We start from the raw sequence: 18,098 nt of genomic DNA on the forward strand, positions 1-18,098 counted from the left end.
CACAGGGCAAAATTCCACACACAAACACACATCCCTTAGTCTAATCTTCATGGTCTGTTACATGCACTCCTACTCCACTCTCCACAAATCAGTTCCTTTCTATCATAGCACATTCTCACAGTTAACATCACAAATGTCACATAAACTAACACAATCACAGACATGGTCACAGAAACGTAGTATGCCCACCCCAACACATAAAGTTTTACACGGTTACATTTACAGAAACAAACACAATGACGCAAAGGATGATGCACCTATTCACAAAATCACATCACTTGGCTAGCTTCAAAAGATACTGATGGCACTAGACAGGTACTTGTTATGTGGAGATAAAAAACAAATATGAATTTAAAATATAAATGCTTTGTGTTCTAAGGGAGTATAGAGTTGGAATAAGGAGCCAGGGAGTGCCAGGGAAAAGATGTGATCTGGACAGGCCACTTTGGAGATGTGACATTTGCATCTGAACGTACGAAGAAAGGGAACTTTGAAGACAACTGGTAGAAGAGCTATTTTAGGCAGAGGAGACACATTCACACCTATCATCAACAAATCACAAATACAGGAACCACAAGTAAAGGGTGACACTCTATGACCTAACCCTGCCCCTCCCATCTACTAGGTAACCATCCTCGAAGCAAGAAATCCCGGGAGAGGGTTAGGAGGATGGGGAGGGGGGAACTGGACGTAAGCACAATACGCTTGCGCACTACACTTCCCTGCCCCCACTTATTTCGAGTACCCCAGCACAATCCAAGGAACTCACAGTCCCCACCGTGCCGACAGATGCGCGCACTCGCGCACGCCCCAACACAAGCCCCTCCCCCTGCGGCTAACCCGCGCCGCGCCGTAAGGTCCCCGCCCGGGTTGCTAAGGGAGGTGGGCCGCGCGATGGGGCCTGCGCGCTTCAGTCCCTCTCCGTCTACTGTGACGCTCGGCTCGAACCCTGCGGCCGACCCAGGCTCAGAGCCGAAAGGAATCGGGACTTCAGGGCTCCGCTCTGGAAGGCGGGGGAGAGGCAGGCGTGGGAGGACCCTGTGCGGAGAGGGCGGAGTTAGGAAGCCGGCCCGAGCCGCGCAGGACGGCCGGACTGAGCCGCGGCCGCCTTTTCTGCTCCGGACTACGTTTCCCGGTGGCCCCTGCGGGAGCCGGGCCGGCGGCCCCTTTGTGTTCTCCTGAGGCCGAGGCAGCTGAGCTGCTTCTTTCCCGGCCAGCCGGGGCTGGGTTCCATCCAACTCTTAGGGCCTGGGGCGAGGCCCGAGTGGAGAGTCCCTAAGCCTTCGAGGCGGGCACAGGACCTTCCCGTAGGTAGGGAGTGGGCTGAGGAGTGGCCTGTAGGTCTCCCGGACACCCGTCCCCGGGCCCTCTGTGCTACTCTTCGTGTGAGACGGTGGTTGGTACTGTACAGTGTGAGACTGTCATCCCATGTGCCTGTCCTCGTCGTAACTGTGTGAGACTGTGAGGGGGGCGGGAGTGGGTGGGCATTCTCTGCCCCTCACTGTGACGATACCCGCGGCCTCTCTGCTGGGGTGCGTGAGCGAGACCGTAGGTTGTGATATCCTAGTGTTTGAGGCTTGGGGGTATTGGGAGAGGGTAACATGTGAGATTGTCCATATCCATGGCCTCTAACTGTGGCGTGTTAAGACTGTGGTTGGCACTGTGTTTTTAAGACTCTGGGTATGTCCAGGTGACTGAGACTGTGTGTGCCACCAGTATCTTTTAAAGCTAGCCAAGCGATGTCAATGTGCCACCAAGTTTTAGAATCACAGATCTATTGGAGAGGAGGACTGTGGAGTCTGGCAGACTTTATTTGGTCTTGGTGCTGTTATTTATTAGTTGTGTGACTTTACGTAAATGATGATTACCTTCCTCAGAGTCTGTGTGTGGAAAATCTAGAAAACCTCATGTTAAAATAATAAATTCGGAAACAATTTAGGCATGGGGTAAATTGTATGCAAATCCCTAGGTCTCCGTTATGCTCTCTCTATTGGAGGGAAAGTTGCAACAGGAGGAAAGAAAAGGCTAGACTGGTGATTCTGGATGCTTCAAGGAAAGCTTAGTTTCTCATGTTCTTTCCTCATCTTAGTCATCTGAGGACACTGCCATTTCCCAAGAGAAGAACCAAGAGGAAGACAGAATGGCTGTTGCACTTCTTAAAGCCATGTACCAGGTGAGTTAGTGTTTTCTCTCTTTCCTGAAATATCTTCCTAATTTTCAAAACAAGCAGACATTAACGTTCATTCTGAAACTTTTCTGGGTAAGCAATCATGTCACTTCTCAAAACCCTTCAATGGGATTTCCATCTCATTCGAGATAAATGTCAAAGTCCTTGTCTTGGCCAGCAGGGCCCTATATAATCTGGTCTCTGACTATCCCTCTGACCTCATCCAATCTCTCACCCTGTCTGCAACTCATTCACTCAGTTCTAGCCACACTAGCTTCCTTGTAACGAGTTGAATACATTCTTAACAAGTGATCTTGCACTTGCTGTTTCCTCTGTCTGGAATGATGTTCCCTCAGATACAGGTACAGGCCAACTTCATTCTAGTCTCTACCCAAACATCATTCATTCATTCAACAAATTTTTATTAAGCACTTATTTAGCGTTGGATGCCACAGGGGTTAGTCCGTAGTCCTTCTCTCCACTCCGTCTACACTCACTACTTTGGTGATTTCATCCTGCCTCATGGCTTCAGATATCATCTATGTGCCATCAACTTCCAAACTGTATACAGCCCATACATCTCTCTCAAACTCCATACTTGTGTATCTGACTGCCTACCCAGCATTCTCATTTGGTTGCATATCTCAAATGCAAGTGTCTGTCAAACTGACCAAAATAAGCCATTAGAAGTTTTGAAGCCATAAGATTGACAAGATCTAATTCTCATTTTAGTAGGATTACTCTGGCTGCTATTGAGAATAAGCTAAATAGGACAAGGATAGAAACAGGAAAATCAACTAGGAAACTCTTACAAACTTTCCTATCTCTGTTGCTCAAGCTAAAAATCTTCCATTACGAAGTTCTATTTGTTCTAACTTCAAAATAGATCCAGAATCATACCACTTTTTACTACCACCTCTGCTTCCATTCTGTTCTGAACCATCATCTCACCTGGAATTTTGCTATAATTTCCTAACTCGTTTCTCTACTTTTTGCTCTCTTTTAGTCTGTTCTCAACAGAGCAGCCAGAGTGATCCTTTAACACATAAGTCATGTTATCTCATTTTTTTTCACATGGGTAGGTGGTAGGTGGAAATAACAGAGAGCATAGACAACTCTTTCAGATAGTTTAGCTGTAAGAGAAGGAGAGAAATGGGTGGCAACTGAAGTAAAAAGTGTGGTTTACAAGGTTTCAGAAAGACAACTATATGTCAGTAGACCAGTGTTAAAGATTCAGTGGAAATGAAATTTGAAGATGGAGAGGAGGGAATTGCTGGAAGAATGTGCTTGAGTAGGTGAGAGGAACTAAGGGATTGTCCTTTGTTAGAAAAGTGGGCTGTTCATTCATAGTAATAGGGACAAGTTAGAGTATATGGCAGAGATGCAGGTATATGTATATATGTCGTGCTGGAATTTTGTGGAAATTCTCTTGGAGTGGCTTCTCTTTTCTTAGTGAAACAGAAAGCAAGATCATCAGCTGAGAGTGAAGATGAGGGAGGAGTATTGAAGGTTTGAGGAGAGAGAAAAGTATCAAATGGTCATTTAAGAGAGTGGGAGAATGAACAAACTAGGGAAATGTGCCCACTGAATTTAAAGTGAGACTAATTAGCATGATTATATGATTTTCTCCAGCAGAGTTCAGCTGTGCAAGGTATAGGCACAGAGTAAGCTGAGAGATGGCTGTGGTTTAACCAAGTGAGTGCAGTTAAGTGAGAGAGGGGCAGGGAAGTTGAATGCATATTCAGGGGGTAATTATAACAAATGGTTGTGCTAGGAGGTAAGGGTATGCAGAGATGAGAACAGTGAAAATGTGGTAAGATCAATCAATTTTAGGTTCTGGTGGAATCAATGGATTATCCTGATTGAGGTATCTGAGGTCAAAAGTTGAAATATAGGAGGTGGAAGTTAGAGTGGGATAATTGAGATCATGGAGCATTTGGCACTTATTGGAGGACAAGATTACTGGAGGAGAGGTGGGTTGGAGAACTGAGAGGCTAGGTTGCTGGCAGCATTATCTTTATGGATATTGAAATGACCAAAGATTATAGTAGGAATAGTGTTGGAGAGTGACAGTGAGGCAGGTGCTGAAGTGTAATGTAATGACAGAGAATTGGTATCTGCCGAGAATTGGTGGATAAGTGAAACAAAGAGAGATAGTGATTGATATAGTCTGATTTTATGAGATTTAAAACTAGGTGTCTTTCAGGGAGGAGGAGGAGGAAATGGTCTGGAAACAAGTGTGAGAAGCAAAGAGGTCACCTGGCTCTCCTCCAAGTACTGTAGTGCAAGGAATGTGGGAAATAAAACAGTTACCACATGACAGGGCTTCAGGGGAAGTAGTCCTCTCAGCTGGAAGCCATGTTTCTGTAAGGGCAAAAGTTGAATGGAACTGTTGTTTTGCTTCAGATTGGTTGGATGAAAATTATGAATGGATTTTGAAAACAGGTATCATCATCATTTGTTAGGGGTCAAATATTTTAAGATTAGAATTTAAGCTCCTTGTACTGACATCGTGATTATTTTTGTTGACTGTATAAATTAACTTGAAAAATCAGTGACAAAATGTATGTCATATATAAAAAGTATTTATACATTTACTATATATAGTTATAGAAGCTAAGGAAAACATTTTGGGAAGCATATATACCATATGAATCAAACTGTTAGCAGGAGCAGAGAGGGCGAGATTTATATACTTCTTCATGTAATTATATTTAAAAAAAGGTTACTGAGTATTAAAAAACACTTGAAGAATTTTGCTTCTGTGAAGAGTTTAACTGTGAAAACATATCAAAGGCAATATATATATATATATATCTTTTATTGCCTTGACATATCTTTTAATTTTATAAAAGATTAAATTGTATGAAAAGTTCATACGCTCATACAAAACACATAAGGTTAGTTTCAACAGCAAGTGGTCACATTATACAAACCTGGAATCCAACTGAATCATAGCATAGCTCCAAGTTTTTAAGAACTTTGCCAGCCCTTGTAGGCAGAATCAATATCATGAGTGGAACACTCATTTTTTCTTTACACAAAATTTTAAGAACTCTGAGTTAAAGTTATTGAATTTTTATGGAATTGATTTGCTCTGTTTTGTCTAGCACAATTTTCAGAGATATAGCAAGTACTTTCTGGTGTCATTGTTGATTCCCTTATAACTTATTGAAATTTTCAAACCATTCATACATTAATTCAGTTTATTCAATGAATATTTGAGTGTCTCTTATGTGCCAGATACTGGGGATATAGCAGTAACGAAAGCAAAAACATACTCTGCCTCATGGAGGTTACATTTTAGAGGGGTGGGAGGGTGACAATAAATAACAAAATAAGTGCTGTGAAGAAAAATAAAGCAGGGTTAGGGGAATAGGGAATTGGGATAGGTTCATTGCTATTTTATACAGAATGATCTGAGAAGTGCAAAGGCCCTGAGGGGGAACAAAGTTGACATATTTGAGGATAAAAGAGAGCCCTGTGTGCCTGGGCAGAGTAAATGAGGTGAGTATGGTAAGAGATGAGGTTATTTCATTTCAGGAATTGGTGACCTTCAGAGATGTGGCTGTAGACTTCTCCCAAGAGGAGTGGGATTGCCTGGATTCTTCTCAAAGGCACTTGTACAGTAATGTGATGTTGGAGAACTACAGGATCTTGGTATCACTGGGTAAGGATGTCTTCCCCTTACAAAGTTGAGCTTCTACTCATAAGGGGCTATTTACTACCACCACTGAATTTTTGGATAGCATCTGCAAAGCTTGGCTGAATGTCTGCTGTCTGTGCCAAGCAAATGGTTTAATATTTGTAGAGTTGGCAGTGGGCAGGTCTGTTTTTGACCAATGCTGGAAGCTTCATCTTTTCTATCCTTCTAATACAGGTCCTTTAGACATTTTTCTTTGGCTTACTGTATGCTTCCTCTTCCTTGATCATCAAAGATTAAATGGGAATTCTGGCATATCCATAGCACGACTAAATTCTATTTCTTTTCATATATGCAGGACTTTGCTTTTCCAAGCCAAGTGTGATATTATTGTTGGAACAGGGAAAAGAGCCCTGGATGGTGAAGAGAAAGCTGACAAAAGGCTTGTGCTCAGGTAAGTGAAGAGGAAATAGGCAGGCAAAAACCTTTGCTGGTTATAGCTCAGCTTGACTTAAAGGTATCCACCTCTTCACTCTTTGCTAGCATGTTATTCTCAAACGTTTTAGGTCTTCGTAGAAATGTGGGTCCTTTTAGGATGTTCTCCCACATTTGTTACTCTTAATTGTCTCTCGTCTCACACTTTGCCCTATTCTTTCTAATAACTCATTTATCTATTCTCTAAGTCTATTCCCTCACGGTTGCATAAGCCTCTTTTAGTCTTTAAAAAATCTTTTCCTCCTCTAATAAACTTTTGAGCTCTATGGACAGCTGTAAATTAAGTACCAGGTTTGAATCCTGACATTTACATGCATTGGAATTTTAGGAAAGTTAATTAACCTCTGTTTGCTTTTGTCCTCTGCAAAATAGGATAATACCAGGGGTCTTACAAAAAATTCATGGAAGGATTTGTGTTAACTTTTAATTCAATTTTTTCCATGAATTTTTTGAAGTACTCTTGTACTTTTAAAATGCTTGGAACATTTCTGTCTCATAGTATGAACTCAATAGCCTTTAGCTGCTAATAGTAGTAGTGGTAGTATATCTCCAAATGCCTCATTTTTCTCTGAATGGTCAGTTAATTCATTCTTTCATTCCTTTAATTAACATTTATTGAATTTGTACTTTAAATAGTTATTGAATAGTTATTTATTGAATTTGTACTTGTAAGGTGCTAGGACGTTAAATATGCATACAAATAATCAAACAGTTGATAGACTAGTAGCAGAGATATGATAGAGCTGTAAATGGCATATATAAAGAGAAAACTGACATAAAGGAAACTCAGAGCAACAGGTGAGAGGCAGAGGAGTCTGGGTAACTGGGAAGATGATGGTCTTTAACAAAAACAAAGGTCAGCAGCTAGAAAACATCTGAGGGAGAAGAGAGTAAGAGTTTAGCTTTGTGCTGTGGGAAGGATTTTCAGACAGATATAGGAAGCATTAAGGTAAAATGGAGGACGAATGGCCTGTCATGTAAACATCTCGGTCAGCACCACTCCCCAGCTCACCCCCTACCCCACTTCCTCAACCCAATCTTTTATGTCTTTGTTCAGCTTTCTTTTTTTTTTTTTTTAAAAAAGATGACCGGTAAGGGGATCTTAACCCTTGACTTGGTGTTGTCAGCACCACGCTCACCCAGTGAGCAAACCGGCCATCCCTATATGGGATCTGAACCCGTGGCCTTGGTGTTATCAGCACCACACTCTCCCGAGTGAGCCACGGGCCGGCCCTTTGTTCAGTTTTCTAAGAAGAAATTTTGATTTGAAATTGTAATGTCAAAGGATATATGATTAAATTTTATTTTTTAATTATTATTAAATAAATCACATATGTAAGTATATATTAGCATAGATGTAGTTAAATAGTAATAAAACAAGAAGTCATGTATTTACTTCTCAGCTTAAGAAACAGAAAATTGTCAGTGCCATTTTAGACCCTTGAGGGCCTCTATCTAATAATGCCCGTGCTCCATCCCTATTCCTCACTGGGTAACCATTATACTACAATTTTGCTTTTCATTATAGTTGTAAGATATATATCTTGTATATATGCCCCTAAACAAAATGTTTATATATGCATATTCTCAACTTTTTGTGGATAGAAATATATTGTACATGTAATTCTGTGACTTTTTAAATTTTACCTTCCAAAGTGCTTGTGCTGATTTATATTTCTAACAGCTGTGTGTGACAGTACTCATTGCTCCACACTCAGAACTGACAAATTAAAAAATTTATTGTCAACCTGGTGGGTATGAAATCCATGTACTTGTAATCTGAGTTTCCTTGATTACTAAAGAAATTTAGCATCTTTTCATATTTGTTATGGCCATTTGGATTTCTTCTTTGTGAAGGGCCTGCTCGAGTCATTTGCTCATTTGGGGGGAATATATATGTATTTGTAGTTTATATTTTTGATATAAACAATATATGTATATATTTGTAGTTTACATTTTTGATATTTTGTTTTAAGAACCTTTCTATGTTCTAAGATCATATAGATATTCCAAAATTATTTAAAGATTTTCCTATGCTAATTTATATATTTAGATTCATAATTCAGTTGGAAATTATTTTTGAGGATTTTTTTAAATTAAAAATTAAAATTTCATTTATTCCAAAGAGGTTCATCTCTTAACATACCTGTTACAAATCCTTTGTTTAATCTCCGAGAGAGTTAGCCCTTTGGTCTGAGAATGCATAGGTTTTTATGAATTTCCATACTAGTATTTCTTGCTATTCTCTCAAATTTTTTTAACTTTTGAAATGTTTGCTATTTTGAAACATATGTTTTCACTGATCTAAATTCACTTTTCTATACATTTAGCTAGCATTGTTGGCATAAAAGTTGGTTTTAATTGTCATTAGCCTCTAGGGCATCAGATAACTTCTTTATTTTCTATGTCCTCTCTTAAGACATCTTAAGATTAGAATATTCAAAGCTGATTTTACTCTCACTGTGACTCCAAATGTTATAGATTTGTGTTTTCAGCTTCATATTAGAACATAAACTCTTCTGGGAATGAGTTTCAATCTCAGAGAGAACCCACAGTATTAGTAAGCTTCTTTAAGCATTTTGTCCCTAATGACATTTAATGCTCTTAAGAGTCATGCATTAAGAGGTGAGGATTATTTGAAGTAAGATTAATTTCTGTGCCTTATGGAAAATCAAATGTCCCAGATGTTTATTGAGTGAATGATCTCTTTTTGCCTATTGTTTTGAATGTTGTCTTTTAATATAACAAGTTTTAATGTATTTATGGGCCTGATTTTGAGCTTTATTCCATTCTATTGAACTCTGTTTCTACTTATACCAGTACCAATGTCTTAATAAAAAAAAACCCTTGTTATGAGACTGAATATCTGTTAGGGAAAATCCCTACAGCTTGTTTATGTCCTTCAGAATTTCTTGTTTACCCTTTGGTCATCTAAATAAAGTTTAGGGTCAACTTGTCAATTTCTACCAGAAAACAACCAAAAGCTTTTGACTTTTTTTTTTTGGTAGCTGGCTGGTACAGGGAATGAACCCTAGATCTTGGTGTTATCAGCACCACGCTCTAACCAACTGAGCTTACTGGCCAGCCCCTAAGCTGTTGACTTTTAATTCAAATTTTATTTATTCTGTAATGAATTTTGGAAATTTTTCTATTCATAAACATGGTATAGCTCTCCTTTTATTTAGGTTTTTTCCATTTCTTTCAGTGTTTTATAATTTTCTTCATGAAGGCCATGCACATCTTCTGTTAGATTAATTCCAAGACATCTTAGTTTTGTTGCAATGTTAAATGTTATCTGTATTTTCTGTTTGTTGCTCATACATAGAAATGAAATTAACTTTATACATTGATCTTATATCCACCAACTTTGCCAATCTCTCCTGTTAATGCTAATAATTTTTAGATATGTTTTGGATTTTCTCAGTGGACAGACATCTGTAAGTAATGGCAGTTTCTTCATTTGTTTTATTTATTTATTTTAGAACAAATAGATGCTGTTTATTCAGAACTTGTGGGGGAGTCAGCCACCATCACTTGTATTTTTAAAATTTTTTATTATTTATTATTAACAAATTCATTATTATAAATCATTATTTTTCTTTATGCCCTTTACCCGACCTGTCTTTATTTTTTTTGTTTCTTTTTTGTTTTTGGGAGCTGGCCAGTACAGGGATCCAAAGCCATGACCTTGGTGTCATAAGCCGGCTCTCTAACCAACTGAGCTAACCGGCCAGACTTAAATTGTCTTTATTTATTTATTTTTTTTATTAGCGCATTCATTGTTACAAATCATGCTTTATCCAATCCCTCTCCTTCCGCCTCCCCCTTTTCCCATCCCCCTTCTCTCTCTAATAACCATAAATTTGTTCTCTTCATCTGATAGATTAACTGTTCCTCTGTTGGTTTGTTGCCTAGATGATCCGTCCAGTACTGAGACAAGAGTGATCAAGTCCTTCCCTATTATCATAAATCAGATGCTTCTTCTATTACTCTGGAGTGTGCTTTGTGGAAAAAAAAGACCTCTTCTTTTTTTTCAGTTTCCACTGGTGCCTCTCCTTATGTCAATGCAGTAGAGAGTCTGGCATGCCATCTGCATGGTGGCTGTGACTGCTGCTATAGAGACTAGCTGCTTTTGTGGCAGCCATGGCAATTGCAGTGGCTATGGTGGGCTACCTGCATGAAAATGGTGTTTTTGGTGTGCTCTTTACCTGGTTGTGGCTGGGTTTGGCTTTTCCTGGCTCCATGCCTCAGGACCCCGGCAGGGCCCAGGGTGGTGGCAGCAACTTGCCTGTTTGTGGCCAGATTCAGCTTCCCCAGGCTCCATACCTCAGGGCCCCAGAGGGTCACCCAGTAGTTTCTTCATTTTAAATTCTTATGCCTTCAATTTCTTTTTTCTGTTGCTCCATTTTGTATCTCCAGTGAAATGTGAATTGAAGTAGTGATAGCAGGCATTCTTGTCTACTAGGGTCTCAATGAGAATACTTCAATATTTTGTTATTAATAATTCTGGTATTTAAAAAGTTTTTGGTAGATACTCTTTCTTTCCTGATTGCTAGAGTTTTGACTGTGGAAAGCTTTTGAGTTTTAACAAATGTTTTTCTGCATCTGTAGATCATTAAATGGTTTTAGTTTTTCATCTGTTAATGTGGTGAATTACATATTACATATTTAATGTTGAACCAACATTGCATTCCTGAGATAAAACCATCTTTATATTTTTTTCATTTATTGCTGGTTTCTACTTACCAATACTTTGTTTAGGTGTTTTGTGTCTTTATTTACCAGTGAGTTTGGCCTTCAATTTTCCCTTCATGTATTCTTCCTGTCAGATTTTGGAATCACTGTCATAAATTCTGTTGGTAAGTAGTTCTCTTTTTCTTCTTTAGAAGAATTTGTATAAAATCAAAATTATTTGTTATCTAAATGTTTGGTGAAACTTAGTTCATCGTGGCCAGGGATTTCCTTTGAGAAGAATTTAAACTAGTAATTCAATTTGTTATGTTATAAGATTCTAGGTTTTGTATTTCTCCTAGACAATTATGGTATTTTTTTCTAAGAATTTATAGTTTTCATGTAAGTTTTTAAATTTATTGGATGAAGTTGTCCATCATTTTCTCTTATCTAAAGTTGCCAATATATGTAATTTTGACCCACTTTTCCTTCCAAAAAGGGAGAAACAAATCTTTCTGTGGGTTTATCAAAATTTTTAGTGTTTTCAGACATATTTTTTACTTCACTGATTCTCTGTAATCTAACTTTTAAAAATTCCATGTATTTCTTCTCTTTATTATTTAATTTCGCCTACATTTATTTATCTGAATCTTTTTTTTTAAAACCTTTAAATTTAGATAATTCATCATTTTTGAGGCTTTGCTTTTCTATAATAAGCATTTACGGTTATAACAGCAATGTCTCGCATGTTTTGACGTGTAGTGTGTTTGTTTTCACATATATCTATGCATTTTCTAATTCCCATTAATTTCTTCTCTACCCATGAATTGTTTGGAAGTTTTAAGTTCCAAATTTAAGATTCTTGTTTGGTATTGATTTAATTGCATTGTGGTTAGCGAATGTGTTCTGTTTAACACACAGTCTTTAAAATTTTTTGAGACTTGCTTTATGTCTTAGGGACTAATTTTGGTAAATATTCTATGTATCCTTAAAAATAATGTGTTTTTTCTGATTGTTGAGTATAGTATTTGGTATGTGTTCATTGGATTAAGCTCATCAACTGTGCTGGTCAAATTCTCTGTGTCCTTATAATTTTTTTTTTTTTTAATTTCATGTACATACGTACGTATGGATGTATATATGTATTTATTTTTGGCAGCTGGCCAGGACAGGGATCCGAACCCTTGACCGTGGTCTTATAATTTATAAACTTTTTAAAGGCTCATTGAGCAGTTACTGGAAGATGGATGTTAAAAACTACTCTCGTGATAAATATATAAATTTTACTTGTAATTCTGACAACTGGGTTTTTTTTGTATTTTGAAGGTATTTTATTTGGTCATATGTTTTTGGAATTGTTTTATAGTTTTATATTTCTGGTGAATTCTTCCTTATTGTTACCGTCTTTTAATTCAATGAGTATCTGATTAAGTATAAAAGTTTTTGCTTAATATTATTATAGCTATATTAACTTTCTTTTGTTAATATTTGGTATAATTTTTTCTACCCCTTTACTCTCTTACTTTCTATGTGCTTCTCTTGTAAACACTATAAAGCTAAACATTTTTTTTAGTCCAGTCGGATAATCTTCATCTTTTAAATAAATGATTGTGGTCAGTTAAATTTTTTGGTATTACTAATAGAGTTGGATTTATTTCTACCATCTTATTTTCTTTTATAAATAGGGCTTTTTCAGTTTTTTCTTGTTTCCTTGACTTTTCTCCATCTGCTACTTTGAAAGCTATACAGTCTATTTCTATTCTGTACTGGTTACCTTATAAAATTTAACATTTATTATCACCTGACAAAATATAAAATTAATCCTTATCTTTATTTTCCTCCCTTAAAAACACAAGAACCTTAAACTGTCTTAATTTCACTTCCCCTCATTTCAGTCCTTCCTTATTTCTTTTAATCCCATAAACTGTTATTTTGTTTTATAAGTTATATAATTAGACCATTATTTTGTTTGGTAAGTGTTGTTTAGATTAACCCACATTTGTCATTTTCTTTGTTTACCATTCTATACCAGAACTTTTTCTTCAGGCAAATACTTTAGAGATATACTCTTCATATAAACTGTTTTGTTATTGTTGTTATTTCTTTGTTCATTTGTTTTGTGTGTTTATTTTGCTGTCATGTATACAAGAACCTTTTCTGTATATACAGTCATAGATTGTCAGTTATTATTTTAATCAGCCACTTTAAAGATATCATTCCATACTTTTCTGGCTTCTGTTGTTATTGAGTAACCAGTTCTCATTAATATATTTTTCCTTGCTACTTTTAAGAACTTCCTTCTTGCCTTTGTTTTTCTGTATTTTCACTATGATTATCTAGATGTAAATTTCATTTTAGCTGCTCTACTTGGGATTTACTGTGATTTTTTGTATCTGACCATTCTGATCTTTAATGGGCTCTGGGTAAGTATCGGTGGTTTATGTCTTCACATATTGCCACTCCCCCATTCTCTGTATTTTCTTTTCCAAAAACTCCAGATAGATGTGCCTAAGACCTTCTAACTCACCAGGGATAAATTGATACTCCCAGCTTCAATTCTTCCTTAGTTACTTGAAAGTGCTTTCAGGAGTCTTTTTGACGTCTGGGAGTTTACCTTAATTTTTTGCCAGCTTGGTAATGCATCTAAAAAGATGTTTTCTGTATTTTATACAACATTGTGATCTTTTTTTGAACGAGGCATGTTTATTATTATATCTAGTCTCTGTATTTCTGGACTACTCTAGGTACCTCATATAAGTGGAATCATATACAATTAGTATTTTTGTGACTGGTTGATTTCACTCGTTTCATCCATGGTGTAGCATATGTCAGAATTTCCTCCCCTTTTAAGGCTGAATAATATTCCATTGTATGTATACAATATTTTGTGTATCCATTCATATATCAATAGGCACTTTGGTCGCTCCTGCCATTTGACTATTGTGAACAATGCAGCTATGAGCATGGGTGTACGAATATCTCTTTGAATCCTTGCTTTCATTTCTTTTGGGTATATACCCAGAAGTGGAATTGATCATATGGTAATTTTATTTTTAATTTTTTGAGAAACTGTTTATACTGTTTTCCATAGTGGCTGTACCATTTTACATTCTCACCAGCAATATACAAGTGTTTCACTTTTCTCCACATCCCCACCAACATTTATTTTTTGTTTTTTTGTTTTTCTAATAGCCATCCTAATGGATATGAGGTGATATTTTGTTGTGGTTTTGATTTGCATTCACCTAATGATTAGTGATATTGAATATCTTTTCATGTGCTTGTTGGCCATTTGTATATCTCCTTTGGAGGAATGTCTATTCATGTCCTTTGCCTATTTTTGAATTTGGTTATTTTTTGTTGTTGTTGAGTTGTAGGACTTCTTTGTAATTCTGAATATTAACCCCTTATCAGATATATGATTTGTAAATATTTTCTTCCATTCTATGGGTTGCTTGTTGATAATGTTCTTTGCTGAACAAAAGTTTTTAATTTTGATACAGTCCAGTTTACTTATTTTTTCTTCTGTTGCCTGTGCTTTTGGTGTCATACCAGGAAGTCATTGCCAAATCTGATGTCATGAAGCTTTCCCCTGTGTTTTCTTCTAAGAGTTTTATAGTTTTAACTCTTTGATACATTTTGAGTTAATTTTTGTATATAGAGTAAAGTAAGAGTCCAACTTCATAGCTTTTCATGTGGATATCCAATTTTCCCATCACTTCTTGTTGAAAAGACTGTCATTTCCCATTGAATGGTATTGGCACTTGTCAAAAATCATTTGATCATATACATGAGGGTTTATTTACAGGCTGTCTATTCTATTCCATTGGTCTATATGTCTGTCTTTATGGCAGTTCCACACTGTTTTGATTACTATGGCTTTGTAGTAAATTTTGAAATCAGGAGGTGTGAGACCTCCAACTTTCTTCTTTTTCAAGATTGTTGTGACTATTCAGGGATTTCATATGAATTTTAGGATGGATTTTTCTATTTCTGGAAAAAAATTTATTGGGATTTTGATAGGAATTACATTGCATCTGTAGATCACTTTGGATATTAATATCTTAACAATATTAAGTCTTCCAGTCAATGAACATAGGATATCTTTCCATTTATTAGTGTCATCTTTAATTTCTTTCAGCAGTGTTTTGTTGTTTTCAGTGTACAAGTCTTTCACCTCCTTGGTTAAGTTTATTCCTAAGTATTTTATTCTTTTTGATGATGTTACAAATGAAATTATTTTCTTATTTTTCTTTTCAGGTTATTCATTGTTAATGCATGAAATGCAACTGATTTTTGTGAACTAACTTTGTATCCTGCTACTTTGCTGAATTATTTTATTCTAATAGTTTTTTTGTGGAATCTTTAGGATTTCTACATATAATATCATATCATCTGTGAACAGAGATAATTTTACTTCTTCCTTACCAACTTTGATGCCTTTATTTATTTTCTCCTCATTGCTCTGGCTAGGACTTTCCAGTACTGTGTTGCATAAAAGTGACAAAGTGGGTATCCTTGCCTTGTTCCTGATCTTAGAGGAAAAATCTTGTTTTTCATCATTGAATATGATTTTCACTGTAGGTTTTTCATAGATGGCTTTTTTTATGTTGAAGTTTTCTTCTGTTTCTATTTTGTTGAGTGTTTTTATCATAGAAAGTTTTTGAATTTTGTCAAATGCTTTTTCTGCATTGACATGATCATGTGGTTTGTTTCATTCTGTTAATGTGGTGTATTACACTGATGAATTTTCATATGTTGAACCATCCTTACATTCCAGGAATGAATCCCACTTAGTTATGGTGTATAATCTTTTTAATATGCTGTTAGATTCTGTTTGTTAGTATTTTGTTGAGGATTTTTGCCTCGCTATTCATGAGGGATATTGGTCTATAGTTTTCTTGTAATATCTTTGGCTTTGGTATCAGGGTAATACTGGCCTCATTGAATGAGTTAGGATGTCTTTCTTCCGTTCTCTTCAAATTTTTGGAAGAGTTTGAGGAGGACTGGTGTTAATTCTTCTTTAAATGTTCAATAGAATTCACCAGTTAAACCATCTGATCCTGGGCTTTTCTTTGTTGGGAGGTGTTTGATTACTGATTCAGTCTTCTTACTCATTATATATAACTCTCTGTAGATTTTCTCTTTTTTCATGATTCAGTCTTGGTAGGTTGTATGTTTCCAGAAACTTGTCTACTTCATCCAGGTTATCCAATTTGTTGGTGAACAGTTGTTCATAGCACTCGCTTATGATCCATTTTATATCTGTAAAATTGTTAGTAATGTTGCCTTTTTCATTTCTGTTTTTACTTATTTGAGTCTTCTCTCTTTTTTTCTTAGTCTAGCTAAAGGTTATTAGTTTTGTTGATCTTCTCTAAGCAAAGACTTGGTTTCATTAATTCCCTTCACAATTATTTTGGGGTTTTGTTTGTTTGTTTGTTTGTTTTATTGTCTGGGATTGGACTTTTTTTTTTTTTTTTAGTTTTTGTTTTTCTTTCTAGATTTTTTTTTTAAATTTTATTTTGTCGATATACATTGTGGCTGATTATTGCTCCCCATCACCAAAACCTCCCTCCCTTCTCCCTCCCCCCTCCCCCCCAACAATGTCCTTTCTGTTTGCTTGTCGTATCAACTTCAAGTAATTGTGGTAGTTATATCTTCCCCCCCCCCCGGTTTTTTTTTTTTTTGTGTGTGTGTGTGTGTGTGTGTGAATTTATATATTAATTTTTAGCTCCCACCAATAAGTGAGAACATGTGGTATTTCTCTTTCTGTGCCTGACTCGTTTCACTTAATATAATTCTCTCAAGGTCCATCCATGTTGTTGCAAATGGCAGTATTTCATTCGTTTTTATAGCTGAGTAGTATTCCATTGTGTAGATGTACCACATTTTCCGTATCCACTCATCTGATGATGGACATTTGGGCTGGTTCCAACTCTTGGCTATTGTAAAGAGTGCTGCGATGAACATTGGGTAACAGGTATACCTTCGACTTGATGATTTCCATTCGTCTGGGTATATTCCCAGCAGTGGGATAGCTGGGTCATATGGTAGATCTATCTGCAATTGTTTGAGGAACCTCCATACCATTTTCCATAGAGGCTGCACCATTTTGCAGTCCCACCAACAATGTATGAGAGTTCCTTTTTCTCCACAACCTCGCCAGCATTTATCATTCAGGGTCTTTTGGATTTTAGCCATCCTAACTGGGGTTAGATGGTATCTCAATGTGGTTTTGATTTGCATTTTCTGGATGCTGAGTGATGTTGAGCATTTTTTCATATGTCTGTTGGCCATTTCTATATCTTCCTTAGAGAAATGCCTACTTGGCTCTTTTGCCCATTTTTTAATTGGGTTGCTTGTTTTCTTCTTGTAAAGTTGTTTTTTTTTTTTGTTTGTTTGTTTGTTTTTTGTCGTTTTTTCGTGACCGGCACTCAGCCAGTGAGTGCACCGGTCAGTCCTATATAGGATCCGAACCCGCGGCGGGAGCGTCGCCACGCTCCCAGCGCAGCACTCTACCAAGTGCGCCACGGGCTCGGCCCTTGTAAAGTTGTTTGAGTTCCTTATATATTCTGGATATTAATCCTTTGTCAGATGTATATTTTGCAAATATTTTCTCCCACTCTGTTGGTTGTCTTTTAACTCTGTTAATTGTTTCTTTTGCTGTGCAGAAGCTTTTTAGTTTGATATAATCCCATTCGTTTATTTTTCCTTTGGTTGCCCGTGCTTTTGGGGTCATATTCATGAAGTCCATGTCCAGTCCTATTTCCTGAAGTGTTTCTCCTATGTTTTCTTTAAGAAATTTTATTGTTTCAGGGTGTATATTTAAATCCTTAATCCATTTTGAGTTGATTTTAGTATACGGTGAGAGGTATGGATCTAGTTTCATTCTCCTGCATATGGATATCCAGTTATCCCAGCACCATTTGCTGAAGATGCAGTCCCTTCCCCAGTGAATAGGCTTGGTGCCTTTGTCAAAGATCAGATGGCAGTAAGTGTGTGGGTTGATTTCTGGATTCTCTATTCTATTCCATTGGTCAGTGTGTCTGTTTTTATGCCAGTATCATACTGATTTGGTTATTATAGCTTTGTAGTATAGCTTAAAGTCAGGTAGTGTTATGC

At 36.8% G+C, this 18,098-nt stretch overlaps 1 protein-coding gene across 4 annotated transcripts in view; it reads left to right on the plus strand.

Moving 5' to 3' along the window:
• The first annotated feature begins 1,153 nt into the window (after nucleotides 1–1,153).
• The window catches only part of LOC134388654 (zinc finger protein 570), a 32,153-nt gene continuing 15,208 nt past the window's right edge, over nucleotides 1,154–18,098 (plus strand). The window contains exons 1-5 of one of the 4 annotated variants that reach the window (XM_063111872.1): nucleotides 1,154–1,311; nucleotides 2,090–2,173; nucleotides 5,711–5,837; nucleotides 6,169–6,264; nucleotides 11,135–11,164. In XM_063111872.1, the coding sequence (XP_062967942.1) occupies nucleotides 2,141–2,173; nucleotides 5,711–5,837; nucleotides 6,169–6,264; nucleotides 11,135–11,164 (286 nt within the window). In that variant the 5' untranslated portion in view covers nucleotides 1,154–1,311; nucleotides 2,090–2,140. Of the gene's footprint in view, nucleotides 1,312–2,089; nucleotides 2,174–5,710; nucleotides 5,838–6,168; nucleotides 6,265–11,066; nucleotides 11,165–18,098 lie in introns of those variants that run through there. The other 3 variants (XM_063111873.1, XM_063111875.1, XM_063111874.1) reach the window with 3 other exon arrangements.

The sequence above is a fragment of the Cynocephalus volans genome, chromosome 10 (assembly GCF_027409185.1).
Source record: "Cynocephalus volans isolate mCynVol1 chromosome 10, mCynVol1.pri, whole genome shotgun sequence".
In the NCBI taxonomy this organism is placed as follows: domain Eukaryota; kingdom Metazoa; phylum Chordata; class Mammalia; order Dermoptera; family Cynocephalidae; genus Cynocephalus; species Cynocephalus volans.